Source organism: Taeniopygia guttata, chromosome 1 (assembly GCF_048771995.1).
Source record: "Taeniopygia guttata chromosome 1, bTaeGut7.mat, whole genome shotgun sequence".
NCBI lineage: Eukaryota > Metazoa > Chordata > Aves > Passeriformes > Estrildidae > Taeniopygia > Taeniopygia guttata.
Window position 1 is genome coordinate 4,193,567 of NC_133024.1, and position 17,533 is coordinate 4,211,099.

The 17,533-nt window shown below is 41.0% G+C and overlaps 1 protein-coding gene across 4 annotated transcripts in view; it reads left to right on the plus strand.

Annotated features, from left to right (window-relative positions):
• The first annotated feature begins 1,528 nt into the window (after positions 1-1,528).
• The window catches only part of LOC100221949 (OX-2 membrane glycoprotein), a 28,952-nt gene continuing 12,947 nt past the window's right edge, over positions 1,529-17,533 (plus strand). For 2 of the 4 annotated variants that reach the window (XR_012051743.1, XR_012051766.1), the window contains exons 1-7: positions 1,529-1,706; positions 1,859-2,016; positions 2,815-2,896; positions 3,368-3,694; positions 4,356-4,622; positions 6,321-6,437; positions 12,206-12,861. Coding sequence is in view for 1 of the 4 variants with exons in the window: in XM_072917778.1 (XP_072773879.1) it covers positions 1,960-2,016; positions 2,815-2,896; positions 3,368-3,694; positions 4,356-4,622; positions 6,321-6,433 (846 nt within the window). In the remaining 3 variants the exon portion in view is untranslated. The remainder of the gene's footprint in view (positions 1,707-1,858; positions 2,017-2,814; positions 2,897-3,367; positions 3,695-4,355; positions 4,623-6,320; positions 6,438-12,205; positions 12,862-17,533) is intronic. The other 2 variants (XR_012051749.1, XM_072917778.1) reach the window with 2 other exon arrangements.

Here is a 17,533-nt window from a genome sequence, read left to right on the forward strand (position 1 = left end):
TTCCCTGTAAAATCCCCTCAAATATAGCACGTGAGCACAGGAAACTTGCTAACGCACTTTTCTCATTAAAACAAGAAGAGTGTGAAACATGTAGGTACATCAGTCTCAAACAGCTAGTGGGTTAGTTGCTGGCCTGTTTTAAAGGGAACAAAAGGGGCAAGACTGGCAAAGTGAAATTTAAGTGATTTAAGACATAGTGATCAATCCTAGGAGATAGAAAGAAAGGTAAAAAGAAAGGTAGTGGTAAAGCTCAAATCTTGTTAAAAGCCAAGGAGCTTTGGTTAGTTAGTTGGCAGGGGGATAAGGCTGCAGTAAATCCAGCACAGTGGTGGGGAAGGTGTCTCCAAGTACAGCTCTGCCCATCTGGAAGAGACACTGCCCTGATCTCCAGACCCCAGCCACTAAAATTGAGCCAAATCTGTTGGGGGCAGCAGAAGCTTTTTATTTCTACAGGTCAAAAGTCACTCCTTTGTGCACCGAGGTACTGAGAGCAGCAGGACAGGCAAGGTGAACACATGGTGAGCCCAGGTGAGCCGGGAAAGCTGCAAACATCACCTTCTTCCTTGACACAATTTAATAGCATTGCTCCAAATATTCACACACATCTGTGTCTGAAATGAGTTTCTGGGTTTATGTATGCATCTCTGTCGATTAATTTTGTCAAGGGGTTGAAATGGTGATATTTGCTTTTTCCTGTGAGCAATGATGGCTTAAACAAGAGTCTGGCAAGATAAATATTGCAAGTGGCACGAACAGTGTATGAACGTGTGCATGTGTGTGAAAGCATTTGAAGAAAGAGCAGGCACTGAGTGAACTATATTGATCACTAATGCTGTTTCTAATTAATCAGACTGGGAAATGGGTTGTTTCTGTCAAGCCTGCAACAAGGCCTGATATGTTATCCCTGATGTAGTTTTATCAGCAGAACATCCTAAACTAACAACAAAATAATAACAGAGAGATTACCCAGTATCACTCCTGCTTCCTGGAGGAAGGTCTGAAGAGGGTTTAGGGGAAAGGTCTGAGGAGGGTCTCGGGGGAAGGTCTGAGGAGGGTCTCAGGGGAAGGTCTGAGAAGGGTTTAGGGGGAAGGTCTGAGGAGGGTTTAGGGGGAAGGTCTGAGGAGGGTCTCTGGGGAAGGTCTGGGGAGGGTTTAGGGGGATGGTCTGGGGAGGGTTTAGGGGGAAGGTCTGGGGAGGGTCTCGGGGGATGGTCTGAGGAGGGTCTCGGGGGATGGTCTGAGGAGGGTTTAGGGGGAAGGTCTGAGGAAGGTCTCGGGGGAAGGTCTGAGGAGGGTCTTGGGGGAAGATCTGAAGAGGGTTTAGGGGGATGGTCTGAGGAGGGTCTCGGGGGAAGGTCTGAGGAAGGTTTAGGGGGAAGGTCTGAGGAGGATCTCGGGGGAAGGTCTGAAGAGGGTTTAGGGGGAAGGTCTGAGGAAGGTTTAGGGGGAAGGTCTGAGGAGGGTCTCGGGGGAAGGTCTGAGGAGGGTCTCGGGGGAAGGTCTGAGGAGGGTTTAGGGGGATGGCTCAGCCTGACAGCGTCTCCGGGAGCGGGACCCGCCCGGGATGGGAGGCGGCAGCCACCGCCCGCCGCTGGCGAATCCTCCCTCTGTCCTCCTTCCTACTCGGGACAGACTTCAGCTTTCAGCCGCCTTCGAAACCCTGTGTGACGAGGAAAGTTTCTTTGAAGTTAAGAAAAAGTCCCGAGGTGCGGTTTGGGGAGGCGCGGGAAAGGATTTGCGCTTTACTTGCCGCGGTCTTTAACGCTTTAACGCCTTTTTTTTTTTTTTTTTTTTTTTTTTTTTTTTTTTTTCCTTCTTCTTCTGTTCCTTTTGTGTTTTGTTTCCCCATCCCCTGCAGCACCCGTGATTGGAGTTGTGACCTAAAGGGATTTCTTTTTTCCTGTGCCCGGGATAGCCTCGTTCCTCACTGTATGAATTCTCGGTAGCCCCGGGTGCGCAATGGGTACCAAAGCAGCGAAGAGGAGGATTGTTACTGCAAACTCTGATTGCCTGCAGGTGAGGTATAACTTCCACTGCTTTATAAACAGCTCTGTGACTCGGTAGTTTCTGTTTGCTATGCTGTCTTTTGATTTCTGCATGCTTCTAGGAGTTTCTTATAGCTCTGAATTTCTTATAGCTGTGCTCAAATATCTGACTACACAAACTTTTTCACTTGGCTTATCGCTGATATGTTCTTGTTTCCTGATTCTACACATAACAACTTAGTCTCTATTTGTTCTTGGTAACTGGAGAGTTATAGCAGGAGTTGTTTTAGCACATTGTGTTTAAAATTTAAAGGCAGACTGCTGGTTGTGGGTGTATGCAGTGTGTACACAAGTCTGCTGGCAATTTGTTTTTAAGTACTTTTTTATTCCTCTTAATTATTGATTTATTTACCAGCCCTTCTTTTTTAGCCTGTGTAATATAAAAAATGCTTCTCTGTTGATTGTCTCTTCTATTCTTTGCACGTTGTGAAAATCTTTGGAAGGTTGGGCTTTGCTTAAATTCTTGACAGAAAATGGTCCCAGGATGCTTCAGCTAATTTTGCAGGCATTGGCAAAAAAACTCAGCAGTGGGTAGAGTGTGTTACAGAGGTATTTTTTGCAAAATTATGTTTCTTGAATAGAACACAAACTTCAGTTCCAGGCAGGTCTACAATTCAGTTGTAGGAAACAGGGCAATAAAACTTTTCAAGTCTTGCTGTCTGACCCCAGAACTACATTCTTTTTCACATGAAAAATCTTTTCATTTTTGCACCCTGAATGTACAATATCACCAGAAAATGATCTCTCATCTCTCCTTGTCTTTCTTTAGGTGAAGCAGATTTTCTCTTCCAAAATGGTTTTACGAGCTCTGGTTTTGTGTTTGGCATATTCTGGGCTTGGAAAGCCAAATGGTAAGTTGAATTTCCTGAAACCTGCTTGAAATTGTTTGGGGAACTGGTTTCAGGTTTCTGAGACTTCAACAGAGACAAAAATAGGTGAAATACAGATTGCTGATGCTGCTTGACTTCTTACATAGCTGAGACAGAGACATGGAGCTGGTAGCTGGGACACAAATCCTCCTGGAGCAGCATTTAGAGATGGGAAAGACAAGAAGCATCCCATATCTACAATGACACTGGACACCATTGTTAACCTGAGTTGACAGCTTCCAGCTTCCAAGAGAGGGGCATCCCAAAAGGACTTCCTTCCCTCCATCTCAAATGGAGTATGTAGGAGACGGACTTTTTTGCAGGGAAAGCCATAGAAACAGTATGTAACTGGAGTAGTTGTGTCTGTGGGTAATCCAGGCCTTAGAATCAACACTAGGCTTCTGAATATGTGTGATCTCTGCCCATTTCATTAACCATTTACTGTCATTGCAGTGGTTCCACAGGCTGGACACAAAAAAGTGAGGATGGGTGAGAGTGTGACTCTGAGCTGTGCCCTGACAAAACCCATGGAGGTTCTGCAAGTGACATGGCAAAAGGACTCAGAGGAATCACATGATAATATAGCTACATACAGTGAAACAAATGGATTCAAGATTCAGAAGCCCTATGAAGACAGATTGAATTTCACAACTTTGGAGCTCAACAAGACAAGCATAACTTTTTGGGACACTAGAATGGACGATTCAGGATGTTACAAGTGTCTCTTCAATATTTTCCCTTCTGGCCCTCTCTCGGGAAATACCTGCCTGAGTGTTTTTGGTGAGGTCCTCTGCAGGGATATGTCTCTAGTGAAATAAGAGGTGTTTTCTCTTATTTCTCTTATTCTCTTATACCCACAGTATTTCCTTGAGCAGATTCAAGAATTGCAGTGATAGGAGCATCCCTTGGTGGAACATGATGTAGAAACAGAGCACTACTGCTGTGAGCAAAATTCTGTGGGTCGTATTCAAGACTATTGTGGTCGTTTTGGCTCTTGTTTGTTACTCCTTGAGTAGCAGCTGAAAAGCAAGGAGTGGAATCTTTCTAAGTCCTTGATCAGCCCCAGCTGGAACTTGGGCAAACCAACATTGCCCATTGGAGTTTCCTTTTGGTGCAAGGTACGACTCCAGTGCTGTGAGCTGCTCTGCCAAACCCTACCATTGATAGGGTATTAGCAGATAGGACCAATAAATTATTTTACTTAGCAGTTTATTTTAATACTTAGATTTCAGATTGAGTGAAATCTTTGGGGTATATAACTTCAGTATGGGGGAAGGAGTATTGAGTCAGGACCCAGGAAGAGTTCTTCCTGCATTCCTTGCCATTGGGCTCAGTGTGAATCCACTAAGTTTTGCTCTGATTTGTAATGGCTAGGCTGCTACTGCTGCTTAAAACCAGGTGCCCACTGTGTTGATGACTTGTCTCATTTGTGTGTTGGAAGGTCTCAATGCATCTGTCCATCACAACATTTCTGAAGATCATTTGATAGTCATCTGTAATGCTAATGGCCTCCCAGAGCCCACCATCACCTGGAACAACCTGTTCAATTCTACTCCTACACAGAAGACAGTCAAGCACAAAAATGGGATCGTGTCCATCACCAGTAAACTGAAAATCTACAACATTCAGAGCATCAGTGCACAGGATTTGATCTGCAGAGTTAGCAACACAAATGAAACATTTGAATTGCCTGTGAAAATAAAAGGAGGTAGGTGAGCAGTACAAGCAACTTGTTAGCATTCTCGTGGCTTCTGTGTTTTGCAGTAGCATAATTGGATAGGAATCTTCTGGGAAGAGGAGGGAATGGGATGTTTATATGTCAGGATTTATTTGCGTCCACTGTTGTCTTTGAGTAATATATTGGAGTCCTGTGCAAGAAGGGGAAAAAGCCAGACTAATCAGCTAAGGAGATAATGGGGTTTAAAGGCACTGTGCATTTTGCAGAAAGTTGAACTTAGGTTTCCATGTAGGCCTTCATGTTTTTTTTAATAGCTTAAAAATAAATCTAAATATTTCAGCTGATATCCAGATGAGTAGAAACTCTGTGGGTTGCTTGATGAACTCAGAAATTTTGAAATTCATAACAAACTGTCTCTGAAACAAATGTTTCAGTTCAACTTACTGCATGTTTTGTTGTATTCAACCTGTACATGATGTTTTAGTTTCTCTGACTTATGGCCAAGGCACACGTCCACTGCAGTAATGGTCAGAGAGGAGCAATACATTTGGTTTATACAGAAATCTTAGATATATTAATGTAACATCTGAATATCTTGTAGTGTTCACTTATTTCTTCTTCCAACATTCTTTTCTGCTGGAAGAACTTTCACACTGTTTCTGCAGATAAGGAGCAGAAACATTAAAAGCTGAAGTACCATTTTTAGTTCATACAGGAAACATTGACTTGAGTGATTTAAAATTCACATGTCTCTATATCCAGAGCCTTAAATTGAAAACCACTTGTAAATTAGCAAGACAGGAAAAGCAGATTGCAGCTGTGGGTTGATTCTGAAATTACATGCTCAGAAAGTGATTGTTACAGGAATAGTAGTAAAGAGCAGGATCTGATTTTTAAAATCTTTCTCAACATTCAAAAGCAATTTAGTTCTTAATTCTGAATCACATTGCAATTCTGGAAAAGCATACTAATCTTTTTGTCCTGTCTCCAGTATTCTTTTGTTTTGGTCTTTAAAAAAGCAAATGCGTATCTCAGAAAGCAGAAAACTAAGACTGTTGTTATTTCTTGCTAAGTGGATAAAAAATCAGCTAACAGCTTGTTGTTTTAACAATCTTCTCTTTTAGAGGACAAGAACTTCAAATTAATAGTTCAACATATCTTTGTTAAAAGACATTATAGTTTTGGCTTGAGTCAAATAAATTTAAAGTCATGCAGTTTTCCAGCTAATGTCAGTGAACATTGAAATGAGCCTTTTGATTAATAGCAGTCAAATGAAGTGGTAATGTCTCACCAGGGAGGAACGTTTGACCTCAGATGTTGGGTAGAGCTATTTTCAGACAGCAAAGCATAGCGTGTCTTCTTTTCTTAAAATTAATGTTGCCTTTGCAACAGTGTTAACTGTTTCTGGGTAAACAAAAAAACTCTTCTGAAAGTGTTAAAGACTTGTACGAAGTTCTGCTTATGTGTGTATGCCAGCCACTGTATCAGGTATAGGAATGGCAGTGTTCTTTGCCATCTTTTCTTCACATTTCCTGTGGGCAAGTAGCTTTGTTTTTGGAGATACAGAGGTTTATTTTCTCTTTTGAGCAATTGCTGATTTCATTTATCTTAGCAGTACCTTTAACCGTATCAGAAGAATTGCTGTCATTAATCAGACATCCTCGTGGCTCGTGGTGCTTTTTTTCACAGTGAGATTAATTTGCTGTGGATGTTTTGTTGTTTTCACAGAAGAGGGATCGTCACTGCTTTGGTTGGTGGTTATTGTGGTGCTTTTAGCAGTCATCATAGTTCTTATTCTGATTATGCTGTTCTGGAGGAAGATCCTATGCAGGAGGACTTGAAGGGGTGAGTCACCAATGCGTGGAAATGCAGTTTTCCCAGAGCCCATAATAATAATCATCTGCAGAGAAGAACAAGACATGTTGGGATACCATCCTGGGGTATGAGAGTGTCATTCTGGACAGCTCAATAAATAATAGTAGTAATATGTTTACAGTTTTTGTGTAAAAAACTCAGTTGCTTGTAAGTTTAAGAGCTGTTTTTCCACTGCCAAGGGATGATCCAAGGCTGAGAATTGTGAGGGAAGGATCCAAGCAGAGCAGAACATGCTGCTCTTGGTTTGCTTGGAAGCAGCAGTCTCAGAAGAAGTAATTCACTCATCTTTCACATTTTCCTGGAAGCCTACAAAATGTACCATGCTCAGATAATTTTTGGCAGATGAAGTAAACATTGGTGAGGAACCCACTCATGCAGAGTGATGTCCCTTCAGGGGAGTCATTGTCTACTAGTCATGGCACCATCTTTGTATTTTTTTAAGACAAACAAGGTAATTTGATGAAGAAGTGTGCTCAAATTTGGCACAAGTGTGCTTCCTAATGATGAATTAAGCAGAAGTTGCAGTCAGTGTAATGTCTCTGAGTCTCTTATCCACCTGGTCATGGATAGATTCAACTCTCTAGTCTAAAATAACATAATGAACAGAAAAAGACTGGGGGTGGGCGGTGATGAGGGAGGCACCCTAAGCTTCAGAAATCACAGAAATTTGGTGGTAGTTGGTGGTTTCACTGTTGTTTCACTAAATCCAAATTCCATGTCTGGCTTTAAATTCCACTAATATATTTAGAAACACCAGCACATATTTACTCAGTTCCTGGCTATATACCTGCTTCAGGGCAATAATATGATACAAAGAAATGTTGCAAGGAGTATCACACCTGTCTATTGTGAATTTAGACATACAGCATCTGCTATTAAGACAGTTTGACCTAATGAATTTGCTATTACCAGAGACACAAAAGTCTTCACTAAGAAGAAAGAGAAATGAACACCCCAGATATAATGTCTTAATTGTAAAATGTATCCGAGGCTTTCAGCATTCTGTAAACAATTGGGAAGATAAAATTTCTGGTTGCTATCATGCTGTCATGTGGGTTCAGCAATAATTTGTAACAGGAACATCCCCAGCAGGCAGCAGGTTCCTTACACCCTACACCACACGCTAGGTATCAGGTTTGGAACCCCCAAGCCATTTTGTGTATCCTTGCACCATGACTTGGGTCATGTAAAACATGATTTACTGATGTGGAGCACTGCTGTGAGGCACAGCAACAGAGTCTACAGCTTCCCCTTATTTGGTGGCTAAGGGTTACTAACAGTTTATCTTGTGTAGCATTCCACTTTCAATATCTTGGACACCCTTAGAATACTAAAAATATCTGTGGAGTTACAGTGATTTTTAACACTATATTTACAGTGTGTTACCACTCCACAAGTACTGTGATGAGGAAATCCCCTAAACTTCTTAGCTTTGGACCCTACTCTGGCTTTGTGGTGACTTATTTTTTCCTTGATCATCTGTAAAATATGTTTATGCTTTGGTTGTAGTCAGTTCACCCAAAAGGCAGTAATATCTTGCAGAAAGCCCTTTTCTGGTTTTGCCCTCTGTTGACCTGGGACTGGATGGAATGAGGAACAGCGCCTACGGATGTAGTTTTGGAAATGTTGTTTGTGAGAGCTAACAGCACTGGCTCAAGAATACCAGGATCTGTCTGGGACTTCAGTACTTCTTTTCATTCTGCACTAGATAACAAGCACAGCCTTTCCAGGCTTGTCAAGATGCTCAGTTTTTAAAGTAAAATCATAACCTTTTATCTGGGTGGCTGGGAAGCCTTCTCTGACAAAGTTTCTTCAAAGTGCTTTTGCTTCTGAGAGTATGGTTAGGTTTTGCTTTGCTTTTATTTTTGTTGTTCCCTTCCTCTTCATGGTAAATACTTGGGAACCAGGTATCTGGGGCTGAAAGTCGATGCCCTATCCCTCAGGCATTTGCCTTGTGTACCTGTTACAGAGCATACATACATTTTGGTTCTCCCTGAAAATGTCCTCAGTGAAGTGTCTTCACAACATTTGTGTATAAGTGACTTATTTGGAATCAAACTGAGCAGCCTTTGTAGCAAGTGCTGACACACAAGCTTTGGAAAACTCACATCTCATCCTCTACCAAGTAGGCAGGCAAACCCCACTGTGCCTATCACTCGATTTAAGTGCAATGAGCAGGCTGCAAAAAATCACCAGGCATAAATTCTCCCATGCCTGAAGTTTCTTGATGCTGCTCACCTGATAAAAAGTCAAATCCTTTCATTCCTTACTCAGCTAATAGAGCTGAGTTGTAGACCACACTGAGATAAAGCAGTCCAGTTAAGAAGCCAAGTGCCTGGGTAGAAGCAAAATAAAGACTATTAGCCTGAATAAATTCCTGTGACTTACCTGTCATTTATGTGTCTTCACTTGAATGCTTTCCATAGCATCACTTGCTTATTTCATGGCTTGCAGGATACTCGTATTTCAGCCTGGCCAATTACAAAGCTTTATAGCTAATTCACAGGATGTATCAGTATGCAGGGGGATAAAATTCCACGCATACAGGTTTTTTTGGAGGCTTGTAGTAGCCTGTGAGGAAGGACTACTTCACAAATACACATAAAGGCAGAATGGGTTTATTTTTTGTTTGATTTGGTTTTTAGGAATTGATGTGTTGATCTCTCTTGGGTAGCTTATGCAGGTTTTGCCATGTGAAAAGCTTCAGAAATATTCAAATAGTATAACAGAATTCACAGATGATATACTTGTGTTTAAAAAAAACTGTAACAAGAGGGAAAAAAAATTTGGGCTTCTAACTGAGTAGATATGATACTGAATAGATAGAAAACTGAACAGAATAGGTTAACCTGGAAAAAAAAAACTTGAAGAGTCATAGAAGAAGATCCTAGGCCAGACGAAAAATTCCATTCTGCAGAAAGCAGCAGAATAGAAGTGTGTTTTTCCTGTTTAGAAATCAAAACATTCAGGTTCTCCTGAATCTCCAAAAGTGTGGAGATTTTGTGGAACTCAGATGTAAGCAGCATTGCCTTTGTCTCTTAGTGCTGTGGTTTTATTTGACAGGGCGGTGTTTGGTCAAAGGTTGGACTTGATGATCTTGGAGGTCTGTTCCAACCTTAGTGATTCTACAGTTCTCTTTGTGTCTGAACACAACCAGCTGCATTCCAAGAAATGCTGAACCTCAGTGTGCTTAATATGTTAGACAAATACTCCAAAACAGGTCAAAAATGCCTCTTTGTTACAAGCTGGAGATCACTTAATATCCTGAATAGGAATTTAAGATTCCCTGATTGAATTTGATAAGATTTAAGATTCCCTTTTGAAATTGATAATTGCTACAAATAACATAGAATCAAGTCTGGTAAATGTAAAATAGCAGCTTGGCTGATCAGCTGTAATATGTGGGTATGAGAAACCCAAATTTTGGTGGCCAAATATGTCCTGGAAGGCTGGGAAATAAATACTATGCAGGAATTCCAGTTTTTGGGAAACTTTATAAGAACAAGTACTTGGTTACACTTTTCATTGTTTTGTTTATAGTAAAGATAGTAATTAAATTTTGAAGAGTCATTATAGCAGTATCCTCTAATCTGTATTTTCAGGAAGGCTGTTTCTAAGCTCCAGTGTAAAAATTACAACAATTCCTTTTTTATCTTACAACTTGGAGTGTTTCTTCAGTGTTTGCTTTGACATCTGATTGATTTTCTTATTAGTGAGAGACTCAGTAGTTGAGAACAATATAACAGCAGCTTGGGTTTTGGAGAATTTTCAGAATACACAAAGCCCACTAAATACCAGACTTTCAGATTATAAACTCAAGATAAAACTCCCTCTTTCCCTGAGGCAGATGCATATAACATACTTCTCTGCTCACAGAGGAATGGGTTTTTAGCTGTTGTATCCCAGCTGGTGAGGCTCATTTTAAAATAGCCTTGGTTTCCTGTCAATGGCTTTAATGAGAGTAGGAGATTGTATTTGTCCTATTTTGAATTCGTGAAAAATAGCAAAAACTCTGCAGTGAATATACAACAGCCTCATTCCTTTACCCTTCTTAATACTAAGCCAAAAAAAAAACAAACCAACACCCAAAATAAAAAAAACCCAAGCCAACCAAACAAACAAAAATCCCAAAAACCAAAAATGCCACAGTACAAAAACAGTATAGACAAACAGACCTAAACAGAGCTACTGAGGGGAGGAATAAAAAACCAAACAACCCTCATGACAAAAATCTTAGTGAAAGGGTAATTCTGCTGTCAGGCTGCCCATCAGGTTTCCTGCAGACATAAATATTTTGCAACTCAATTGAAGATGTTTTCTGGGTTTTAATCACACACTTTTTTAAGACAGCTCCTTTACCTAGTAATTCCACCTAATTTTCTGTTCACAGAAATGTACCTGGCAGTATCCTGTGGTCTGTATCATGTAGGGAGGGAGGATGGGCACACTTTGCAAGCTTTTCGTGCTGTTTTCTTTGTGAAGGACAGGGATGGGTGGTATTTTCTTTGTTTTCCCTGTCATGTTTTGTTGGTACAAACATGCTCCTTATCCCGCTTTACTTTTAGAAGAGCCAGGAAAGGGGAGTGGCAGGAGGAGGAAGGAGGGTGAGGTCACATCGGTGAATTCTGGTCTCCTGGGCCATGGCTGGGGTTTTTGTCTGGAAGGATGAAATAAATCCTGTTTTGCTACTGACAGGGTGAAGGTAATGGTGCAGGAAACATCTTGGAGTTTGTCCTGCACATCTAAAGGAGTCTATGCCAATAAAACACAAAGCCCTTTCTTTGCAAGCAGGGACGCTTTTGACTAGTGACTAGTGCAATTCCTATCCTGTGCATCATATTTGTGCTCATATGGCATTATGAAGTATTTTTCTGGTCCTTCCTTCTCCTTTTTATTCCAACAATAGGGCTTTGTATATAACAAAATGAAATGGCTGGCAGCTGAAAGGGAGAACAAATAGCGTTCCTGTAATAAGTGAATAGTTGCCTCACTGTTTTAATTTCTCATTCACTTCCTTGGTAGGAATTATTCATATACTCAATTCCAAAATACTTAGTCTGGATGCAGGGTTATTAGATAAGGAACCTCTTTCATACTCTTCTACATGAGAAGTAAAGATGCTATGTATTTTATTGTTGCCTTCAAAGTTATGTAAAATAGAGCTGCAGACAGAATCTTAAACGTACAAAAGATATTCTGAAATATCAAATTACTTATATACTCAATATATGTGTGTTAATTAATTATTGGTGTATTATTACTAGTAAGGAAAGTAGGTTTACTTTTCACAGTTTGCAAATCCTTTCAGGGTTTTGTATATACCTTATGTCATATTCTGAATTCTGCAGAGTGTGTGATTCCCGGAATTAAAAAAGCAGAGTTTTTCACCAAAGGGTGAGCTTGTAACTCACCCACTGTGCATTTCTCTTCCTCCTGTCCCAGCAGCAACTGCACTGCTAAGCAAAACCTGAGACAGCAACACAGAATCACAGAATAATGAGGTTGGAAGAGACCTCTAAGATCATCAAGTCCAACCTATGCCCTTACACCACAACTAGACTATAGCACCAAGTGCCAAGTCCAGTCTTTTTTTAAACATATCCAGAGATGGTGATTCCACCACCTCCCTAGGAAGACAATTCCAGTATTTTATTATTCTTTCAGTAAAAATTTTTTTTCCTAATATCCAACCTACACAATGACTCATCCTTTCCTGGGATTATTTTTGTATTTCCTAGGATCCTTGAGGATTTTCACCTACCTGATCATTAGAAGCTAGCAGCCTGAAGTCAACATTACACATAGTGACTTGACTGGCTGGAAAGAAGCAGCAAAAAAAGAAGACATCATATATACTGTCCTATCTGGAAGCTGAGTTGATCACTGAAATCACTAACACAATGTTTGCTACCTGGTCTAGGCCCTGAATCTTAAAATGTAGAACTGGAGGGACCACCTGGTCAGAGGAGGATATTATGTCAGACAAAACCTTCTTTGCCCATGCCACTCTTGGTATTGCTCCTGGGCAAAATGTGTTTGTGTTCTTCCAGTTGAGTTTTGAAAATGTCCATGGATAGAAGCTCTGCAGACTCTCTTGGGATTCTCATCCAGTGCCTAATTGCTCTTGCAGTAGAAAAGGATTTAATTTTTTTTCCATCTGTCTGCAATTTCACTTGCAAGAACTCTGAGTTCATTGCCCTCTTCCTGTCACCTGGTTTTTCTTCTCTTATCCAGTTGTTCCAACTCCTTTTTCTCTGTCTGGAAAGACCTGCTGGACTCAAAATCATAGAACTCAAACCACACAGGACTGGCAAAATTACTGGGGAAGAGCAATAGGTCTCCAAGCAGGTGACTAAATAAAGGCAGTAGCAGCCACAGTTTGGAAAGAAGAATTGTAAGTAATTTGTACAATATAGAAATAATTTACTTTATTTCACTTTTTTTCTAATCCTGGAGTGTTTTCTTCTGTGTTTTCTGGGAATGTGTGTGGTGGGGTTAAATATATAAGTTAGGAGGAGATGGTAACAAAGGCCAGTAGTGGAAGCCTTGTGCCTATCGTACTCCTTGCTGAGCTGTCAAAAGGCATGGATTTTGTCAATAGTTTTTGTGCCTATCTTAGAGTATTCACAGTTCAGAGTAGTCTTCTCTGTCTTCATCCATTTTTATTGTGTCTTTTTAACACAGATAAATTGCTTAGCTGGCCAAAAGCCATTATTCCATGGCTGGATGTCATGCACAGAGCTCCTGTGTCACTACTGTGGCAGTCTTAAAGAGACTGAGCTTGTCATGCTTTTGGTAACAGATAAAGACACTGCACTATTCTTAGGAGCTGAGACCTAATTCTGCTCCTCTGCCAGGCTGGAGTGGAGCTCCTCTCCCACCATCCCAGGCTGTTCATCACTGCCAGCCCAAGCTGCTGATCCGGTCATTTCCAGGCTTAAATTTCCAGGTGCTTGACCCGCTCTGGCTGGGCAGCAGCAGGCTGCTCAGGAGGGCTGAGCACTCCTGGCCATTGCCTTGCAGCTCCTCATCTTTCTGAGGTGTGGAAGGCTCCAGGTGCCCTCTGCCTCTGTGCTTGTTTTGGTTGGGACAGAGTTGATTTCTCGATAGAAGTTAGTATGAGGCTGCCTTTCTGACTGTCCCCTTCCCTCCTGGGGGATGTGCAAGTAGCTGAGTGGTGCTTAGTTGCTGGCTGGGGTTAAACCATGAGAGCATCTGAGCACCTTTGCAGGGCTCTGTCCCTGCCCCACAGTAAATGCAAGCCAACCTCTGGGTCTACCTTCTTAGTCCCCATTTTACTGACGGGACAGACAGATGAGAAGACTGCAGGGTGTCCTCTGCTGATTTTTTGTTCAGCTGATGAGTGCTAGTGTTTAAGGTGTTTCTCAGTCTTCCTTCTGTCTGAATGTTTGTACCAGGATCACTAACAGTATTCTCTTTTCTTTTGGCTTTGATGAGCATTTGTTAGTGCATCTGAAATACTCTTTCTTACCAGAGTGTGTAGCATTTTGGATTGTGCCTTTTATGTCATATGTTTCCTAAGAGTTCTGACTGTCAAGCTGAAAAATCAACAATGGAGATTTAAAACTTAGGACTCAGTGTTCAGAACAAGTATTTTGCTGGTTCTAGAGCTGTGGCCTGTCCAGAGTCTGGTAAACACTTTTGTGTGTCTGTCTGCTTGAGTTACTGAGGATATGAGGGGTGATGTTTGCTCTATTATTGTAGGCTCAATATGAATTATTTATTTGTACATTTAACTTTTTCTAATTTACACAAAAAAAATCTGATCCAACCAAAACACTGACTGGTCCTTTTTTTTTTTATTATTACTTGTTTGGGATACCGGAAATGTGTCATTGCAAGCTGGGCTTTTTAGTAGTTTAGTAGTTTTGATTTATACTTTGCTTGATTTCTGAACAGAAAATGGGAGTTCATGGGGCTTTTAGGGTGTCTTGGGGTAATTTTTTTTTAAAAGAAGGCTTTGAACTAAACTTTTGAGATAAATTTACAGAAGCATTTTTGACCACAGCTGCTGCAGTTTAGTTCAGTCAATTAAAACAGTGTATTCTATATTTTTGCAGTTATTGTCTGTGTCATGTTTGTTGCTTAATTTTTTTTTATCTAAAGTTACATGCACTAGTGATACATTGTCTGTCTTGTTTTCTGTATTTCCCTGGATGAAAAGAAGCCAAATAAAGCAAGTTGAACATAAGGCCACATAATTCCCTTCATTTGTAGCACAGTGTTTGTGAGATTTTATAAATCAATGAAAGAAGTATCATTCATGAACTCTAAGTGTATGACTAATTCCTCTGGAAAAGCAGTAGTGACCCAGTGTACTCTTTAATACATGTGGCCTTTTGAAATCAATTGTGAAACCACAATAATTTTTGTTTGTCGTGACATCAACTTGCACTTTTCTTCTTAAAAGGTGTAGTAATGAGAAACTTGAATATAGTTAAAAGGATGTGTTAATGCTACTGTATCCCTAGAGGAGCTGAGTGCCATGGGATTGTGTACTAGATCTGCTTGTCTGAGCTATATTTGATGGTAAAATACAATAGGCAGTGCTTTCCAGAGATTGCAACATAAACATTGTATTTTCTCAAATGGTTGCTGGTGATAACTTCTAAAGAGCTTTCTCCTGGATGCTGGCCAAAGGTGCAAATCTTGTTGCTGCAATACCTCACTCACCCTGAGTGATGGGAGATTGTAGTTCCTTCTCCTGGGAATTTGTTGCTATAGAACAAGGCATTACAGTTTTAAACTAAAAGAGGGTCAATTTAGATTATGTGTAAGGAAAAAATATTTTACAATGAGAGCAGTAAAACACCAGAGCAGGCTGTCAAGAGAGATGGTGGATGCCCCATCCCTGGAAATACTCAAGGCTGAATGGGCTCTGAGCAACCTGATCTAGTGGAAGATGTCCCTGATCTTTGCAGAGGGGGTTGTGAGGTGGGTTGTGCTGACAGAGTAGGGCAGGAGCCAAAAAGTGGGGGCTGAGGTGTGCTAGCAGAGTTAAGTGGCCTTAGAAAGAGTAGATTGGCCACCCTTAACTTCACAAAATGCAAACATGTGTACAATAGCATGTTTCCTCAGGGAAACCTCAAGGTCACTGTAAAATCCATAAAAGGTTGCTTTTTTGGCTGACAGCCTGTTTCTTAGAACTTGTCAAAACGTTTGCTTTGGTTTTCAAGTCGCAGTGCATTGTTTAATTCCTACAGATGTCTCCTGTCTTTGTGTTATTTTATCCCTGACATGTTCAAGGATGTCATTACTCTAAATTGTGCTGATGTAAGTGACGGGAAGGGAAAGTGTTTGTGAGAGGTAACATAACCACAGTGATGCAGAGTGGGTCTTCAGATCACCAATATGCAGGGCTTGGTTCCTATAAAAGATAGAATTAAAAAAAAAAAAAAAACACTTCTGATCACACTGTGAGAATGACTTTTCCTTTTTGCCTTGGATATTTTGAGTGTTTTCCTGTTGCCTTGCCACACTGACCACCCAGCCCAAGGTCAGGTAGCTGCCTCTGATATAGGAATTCATGCCTGTGTTTTTTCCTTTATCCTTTCCTTATCCTTCACCAATCCATGAATTTTGCCTCTGCACATTGGTCCAGTTTCCAAGTCTGAGAAGTAGACTTGGGATGCTTCTGGGTGACTTTTCCATATCATGTCACACCACGTGCCTGCCTGCTTCACTTCTGTGTCTCCCACCTGCTGCTCTGCTAACTAAAATGTTGTTTGTTCTGAAAGCATGGTGGCAGCTGCTCTCAAAGTCTCTTACATAACAATATGTCAGGGAAGGAAGCTAAGCTAGAAGCTAAGAGGATATATGGTGGGTGTTTGTCTGGATTTTTTTTTCCTTAAGATGGATTGAAGTTAGTAGCAGAATCCACACTGAACAAGAATTTTCGTGTTGATGACCAGTATTTTTTCATCCAGAAAGGCTTAAAAGTTTTTCAGCTTCAAGTTGAAAGCACTTAGATTGTATTTTGACAACCATGAGCATCCTGGGAGATGGTAATAAAGGGAATTTGGTGCTGAGTCACTCTGCCTGCAGGAAAGAAGTGTAGTCACCTGGACAGGAAGAACTGGGAAATAAATAATAGGATTGCAGCCCCAGCCTCACTAATCTGGGTTTCCTTAGAGGAAAAGGAGGAGACATATTTCCTTACTAATTCCAGTCTGATTAATTACTTCTGGAAAACAATGTAGCTGAGTGTAGTGGTTGACAAAAGGAAGTTTCCCACTTCTCGCTTAAAACAGAGGTTAAGCAGGTTGGTCCTTGCTGATGAAGTATTGATCAGACAGAATATTTTTGTTAAGAGTTTGTTAATATAATTTGATAAGGAAACACACAATGAGAGAATGATTTGTATTATATTTTATCCACTCCTAAAGTAATCTTGATTTCAACTTCTTTCCTCCTGATTTTGCCCTTCCACTGCTCAGGCTTGCCTGATTTATTGTTCCTCTTGGTCCTGGACAGGTTCCTTCCTGATCATTCTTGTTCTTTGCAAAGGACTTGGCCTGAGGCGTGCTATTTTCTTGCTTATGTGGATACCCTCTCTGTCTGATCTTTCCCTTTCCCTCTCTGGTACTCGAGTGCTCATCACTGGAAGGTGTTTTCATCTTCCTGGTTCACAGTAACCACAAAGTGAAAATAGCTCCTGTGAAAGCTTGTCCTTGTTTCCAAACCTGGAAGCAGCTCCTCAAGGAAAGAAAACATGGACACCAGTAGACAGACCTAGGGAAAATGTCCCTGCTGTGGATGGGACATCTGTCTGTCTGTCTGTCTGTCTGCAGGTGCTCCAGAGAGCCCAGATCCTGGGCACACACTGCCTGGAGCTCACGTGGAGCCCACTGACATGTGTTCACCTCCCTTGCTGGGCTGCCTGATTGTTCCATCAAAATGTACAGAAAAAGAAAACGTGCAACTAGGGAGCTGAGCAACATGGTCAATGTCTCAGCATGGAGTAAAAGGAAGGCAATACTCTCACCACTGCTGCATGCCTTAAATTTGATTTCTGTTAAGCAATTGGTTATTTCAGCTGACTAATC